At 38.2% G+C, this 5,795-nt stretch overlaps 1 protein-coding gene across 1 annotated transcript; it reads right to left on the reverse strand.

Moving 5' to 3' along the window:
- Positions 1-4,347: 4,347 nt before the first annotated feature.
- On the reverse strand, positions 4,348-4,944 carry LOC134601954 (olfactory receptor 1E16-like). Its single transcript, XM_063446459.1, has one exon. It carries the CDS (start codon positions 4,942-4,944, stop codon positions 4,348-4,350), a length of 597 nt encoding a protein of 198 aa, XP_063302529.1.
- Between the last annotated feature and the right edge of the window lie 851 nt (positions 4,945-5,795).

Below are 5,795 nucleotides of genomic sequence, written 5' to 3' on the forward strand. Positions count from 1 at the left end.
CTGCTTCTTTGAGATTTCTCTTCCTCCTGGCACTGAACCCTCTAGTCCGCCCTCCATTACTCAGCTAACCATTGTCAATCACCTTGTTCAAGTCTCTGGTTTCATTGGTAACCAGACCACAAATTAAAGCAGCCCACAGGGGTCCTCACTGAATAAGGTCCTTAATGCTCTGAGCAGCTGATTGTCAGCGCAGAGGGAGAGGGATCCCAGAAGGGGATATCGCTACTCTAGCAGGTGGAGCTAAGGAGCCACTCACCCGGGAGACCAGGCCAGGCAGAAGCGGCCCTCCAGGTGTCATCCTCCTCGACGGTGTCACCCAGTGAGGTCTGCACTCCATGAACTTACATAGTGAAGCCTCTGAAGATAGACAACTGTCTGCTCACAGAGAGATGGATGTGGGGTTGTACTTCCCTAAATAATGTAACATTCTCCAGTATTTTCTTAACCCATGAGGATGGTAAAAAGCTGGGGTAGCTGGGCCCTGCTTGCATTCAGGTGGGAGTAAAATCAATTTCAAAATAGAAAAAAAAAATTATAATAAATTGTCAAACCCTCTTTGGGTCTGACCAAGATCTATCAGTCCAGTGGTCCTAATAATGTAAGATATTTTAGGCTGCCTAGCAGATGAGACTGAGATAGGTGATTTTAAGTAGCCTTTTATAATTTAAAACTGTATTTTTGAGCGTGCTCTGTTCCTTAATCTGTATTTTGTTTAACACGTGGTCTCTACTGCAGCACAACTGCTGAAAAATGTATGTTTCGGGTGTGCCCTCAATTCCTCTTTTTCTCTATGTATGTTTGGAGTCCAGACCAGATTCCTTTTGGGTTGAGCACCCTGCAGGGGGTGCATCAGATGCCCCTTTGGAGGTCACCACAGGAAGGTATACATTTGAGGAGGTTTTGGATTGCAATGTCACTTTATTCATATTCTTTATTTGATATAGAGCAAGTATATGATGCACATAATGAGTATATACATCAAAGCACTATCACTTTAATTATTTAGTTTGATATACACTTTGGTTCATTTAGAATTCACAGTATTTGATTTGTCTCACACATTGAAATTAGTGTAGGATCCACCAATATTTAGGTACTGTGACGTAGTGGTGGGCTTAACACAATATAGCCATATTGTGGAAATTAATCCCCATATTTGTTAGCTCAAATAGGGATCTTAAGTAGCCTTGAAAAATGTAAAACTGTATTTTTGAGTGTACGCTGTTGCCTAATCTGTATTATGTATAAATTTTTATCTCTATGGCAGCACCATTACTGTGAAATGCATGTTCTGTGTGTGTTTTCCCCCCCCCGATTCCCCCCTCACATCCATTTTTTCCAAGAATACCCTGTTAGCACTCTCCTCACTACCACTGGTTATCAAAGCCACGTTCCACTATTCAATAAGCTAGAAACTTAAAAAAAAAAAAAGATAAATGGGAAATGACCAATTATACATTTAAAGGGACACTATAGTTACCCAGACCACTCCAGCTCAATGAAGTGGTCTGGGTGGCAGGTCCCTCAGGTTTTAACCCTTCAGATGTAAACATAGCAGTTTCAGAGAAACTGCTATGTTTACATTAGGGGTTAAGCCAACCTCTAGTGGCCGTCTTCCTGACAGCCGCTAGAGGCGCATCTGCAACGCTGGATGCGAATTTCGCATCCATTGTGCAGAGCGTCCATAGGAAAGCTCCACTCGGGATGGGGACCCTGAGGGTTTAACTCCTTCAGCGCCACGGGAGGGGGACCCTGAGTGGGGGGGAAGTCTCAGGGCACTATAGTGTCAGGAAATCCGCTTTGTTTTCCTGACACTATAGTGATCATTTAAAATGGAAAAAAATGCCATCAGGGTTCTTTTGGCTGGAAGATGCACCATGTGCTTACACCTTTTTAACATCAGTAGACGCACCAAATAGTGACATTCATGCTTCCATAAGAATACAATCATCATCCCCCCACATGGCGGTCTTGGAGGGTGATGTACACCAGTATACACATAGCTAACATGAACAATCACACTCCAGGTTAACAATAAGTGGCGCCAGAAAACCATGATGTTGTCGGCCTGTTTTTTGTATCAATTTAAAACTGAAGGAATCGACATTTAATAAATGCAGATCTATATTTAATTATACAATGATATTTAATGTCAGCAACTCTAACTGGAGATTGAAAGCAGTACAATATGATCTGATGTATTTCTTATGGTCTAAAGTTTTATTAGTTTTTGTATATTTTTTATATATTTATTATGTATTTTTCAGATTCCCAGGAAGGGATATAATCACACTGACGTAATTGGATTACAGAACAAAACACTTCCAAAATGAATAACAATTCTTGTTTATGGTACGAACAAACATACATTATTTTTTCTTCTTTTCTTTCCCGACTGTGTCACTTTCTGCAAGTATTGATCTGAATAAGAGAGTACAGTCAAATAGTACATATTATATATATAGAAAAGTATCAAAGATAGCACTCCAAGGACTTAATAAAAATGTACTTTTATTACCTTCACAAAAACAGCAAATTATCAACGTTTCAGCTTGATCCCCTCAAGCTTTCGTCAGGACACACTGTATAAACAAATAACCCCACATATATAGCATAAAATATCCCCAAGGGTGGGCATCACATTACTCTTCTCATAAATACCCCTAATGAATGGATTACAGAAATGCAGAAAGAGTATATTTCTCATTGAGGCCATCGGGGTGTACTGTTCTCAAAGTTCTGATCCAATAAAGTAATGTGATGCCCACCCTTGGGGATAGGCATGCATTTTTGTACTTCTCCTATACCATTTATATTCTGTTTATGCGAAATCCCATATGTGAGACTGAGATAGGGTACCCACCCGGAGGGATAGGCAAACTTTTCATTTACTCACAGTGATTATGGTCTAATCTATAGGGTTGTGCTTTCTCCCTTAATATCTAAATATATTGATCCACAAGTTACATTCTTTTTTGTTAAATTTGAGAGCATTTCACCACTGTCTTTGGGATAGTTCACTTCTGCTCTCTATGAGGTATATTGATTATATTTAAGAGTTTCAGGTTGTAGATAGAGGATTATTCAGTCTTTCATATATAGTGACATATATTATATACACTGGATATTACATATGTGGCACATTTGGGTTTAGTGCTGTTTTCTTTTCATTGCTTTCCCTTTAATTACAATATACAATTCCTTTTGGGCTTGTTTAATCTCTACGGAAGTCTCTTGATTTTGACCTCTTTTCTCAGTTAACCTCTAGCCTGTATATGATACAGCATGATAATCTATATAGATATAATCTATATAGATGTGACTTTATTTGACTGTTGATAATGCTAATTGTCATGTGATAAACTATTGATTGCATTCTCTAGTATTCTTCAATTTTGTCCTCTTTAAGAATCAGTTAGAGATTAGACAGTATGTTATCCAATATTCTGATAAACACCAGTGTCCTGTATTATGTATTTTCTATTTTTATGTTGGATTTGTGCCAATGATTTGATAGATGCATTTCCCCTTTTTTTCTGGACTTAATGTCTGTTCGATATATTGCAGCCGGTTTTATGAGACATAGTAACTACATGGTGATGAAAATTACAAGATTATCCTTTGTAGACAGCGGAGCTGGTATTGCTCTATTAGTTTAGCTTTATTCCTTTTTTGCCAACATCCACTGAACGTGATGCAGTTATAAACTTGTTATAAACTTGTATGTTGATATAATTACATCCATGTGTTCATAGGTCCCCATGGTGACGACCCCTGAACGTGACGCCGTGCGGCTGTTGACGTTTTCGGGTAGCCCGCGGCAGTCCCGGTCCGAGCGTCCATGGAGTCGGATGTAACACAGGTGTGGTGAGTAAATATCATATTTTATGCTATATATGTGGGGTTATTTGTTTATACAGTGTGTCCTGACGAAAGCTTGAGGGGATCAAGCTGAAACGTTGATAATTTGCTGTTTTAGTGAAGGTAATAAAAGTTAATGTTTATTAAGTCCTTGGAGTGCTATCTTTGATACTTTTCTACATTTTTGGCTGACAAGCACCAGGCAACTAGATTTTCCATAGGTGGAGTGCAAGATTATTTTTGTTTTATTTATATATATATATATATATATATATATATATATATATATATAATTTTTTAACATTTTTTTTTTTTTTATGCTTATATTCTTATTCTAATTCTTATTTTACCGGACTTCAGTATACTAGCTGGTGTGAGCCCTTCCAAAAGTTAGTTCTGTCATGGAAGTATAAGCGATAAAACATTTTAATATGACAGTGAATTACTGCTGAAAACCATTTACAAAGGCTGTTAGATGATAGGGTCTTACTGAAAAAATATAATGCCCCGAATTCCCAAGAAAGTGTTCTCTATGGCTCTTCTGATGTCCCGATTTCTCAAGCTGTAGACAATTGGGTTGAAGAATGGGGTTACCACCATGTACGTCAAGGAAAGACCCTTGTTAATATTTACAGAGTGATCACTGCGTGGAAATGTATAATTTACTGCTAAAGTGCCATAGTACACACACACTACAGTCAGGTGAGAGCTACAGGTAGAAAAGGCTTTGTGTCTCCCACTTGTTGACTGAATTTTGAGAATAGTGAGAACAATGGATACATAGGTGCCAATGATAAATGCAAATGGAGACAGAACAAGAGGAGTAGACGTCATAAAGGCCACTAATTCTACAACTGTCGTATCAGAGCAAGCGATATCTGCAACTGGAGCTATATCACAGTAAAAATAGTCAATGATGTTGGAGTCACAGAAATCCAGTTTGGTTAAGAAAATGTAGTTAAGAAAAACTAGTAGACATCCCAGAACCCAACATATGGTGACAATATGAAGCTGAAGTTTGAAGGTCATGATAGTTGTATAACGTAAGGGTTTGCAGATGGCAACGTATCGATCAAAGGACATGGCGGCCAAAAGCAAACACTGGGCTACGGTTGGGATACCTAGAATATAAAACTGTATAAGGCAACCAGATATAGGCATATGAACTTGCCCCATCAATATTAAACACAATATGTTGGGCATTATAGTTATGGTAAATACAATGTCAGACAATGACATCTGACTGAGAAAAAAGTACATAGCAGAATGAAGGCTTTTGTTGGTTATGAAGATTAGAATGACCAAAAGATTTCCAAGTAACGATGTTATGTTGATTAGCAAAAACAAAATAAATAATATAATCTTGAAGCTACGGAGGTTCCTAAATCCCAAAAGGAGAAATTCTGTGACTGCCGTCCGATTTCTTTCAAACATTTTCTGTTGACAACAAATAAATACAAATGTTTACAAATCTACTTCCTTATTCCCTGTTTAAAACTAATGTGGATATCCCCAAAATGCTTGATTATCTTTCTGTATTAAAGGGATGCTATAGTCATGGAGATGACTTCATCTCAATTAAGTCATCTGGGTACAGTCCTTTAAACCCTACAATATAAAACAATGCATGGTTAAATCCAACTTTAGTGACCATCTTCCTAGATGTGCTTCCAAATGATGTGCATTGAATCAAAGCTTTTCTAGGGGAAAGTTTGAAAGCATGCATGGTGCTCACCGCGCATGCACAATAGGTCTCCAACGCTCCCCAATGCTCCCCAATGCTCCCCAATGCTATGTTGTCACAAGAGGATTAGAGGTGAACACTGCTGAATGAGCTTTGTCACTAGAATAAAGTAAATAAAAAAATAATGGGTGTGTGGGAACCTGTACAGAGCGAGGACCAGGGGCGCTATAGCATTAGGAAAACAGGTTTG

Source organism: Pelobates fuscus, chromosome 3, assembly GCF_036172605.1.
Source record: "Pelobates fuscus isolate aPelFus1 chromosome 3, aPelFus1.pri, whole genome shotgun sequence".
Taxonomy (NCBI): Eukaryota; Metazoa; Chordata; class Amphibia; order Anura; family Pelobatidae; genus Pelobates; species Pelobates fuscus.

What these genes read in the sequence shown, in the direction of transcription:
- LOC134601954 (XM_063446459.1), bottom strand. Translation starts at nt 4,944, where the DNA reads ATGTCCTTTGATCGATACGTTGCCATCTGCAAACCCTTACGTTATACA.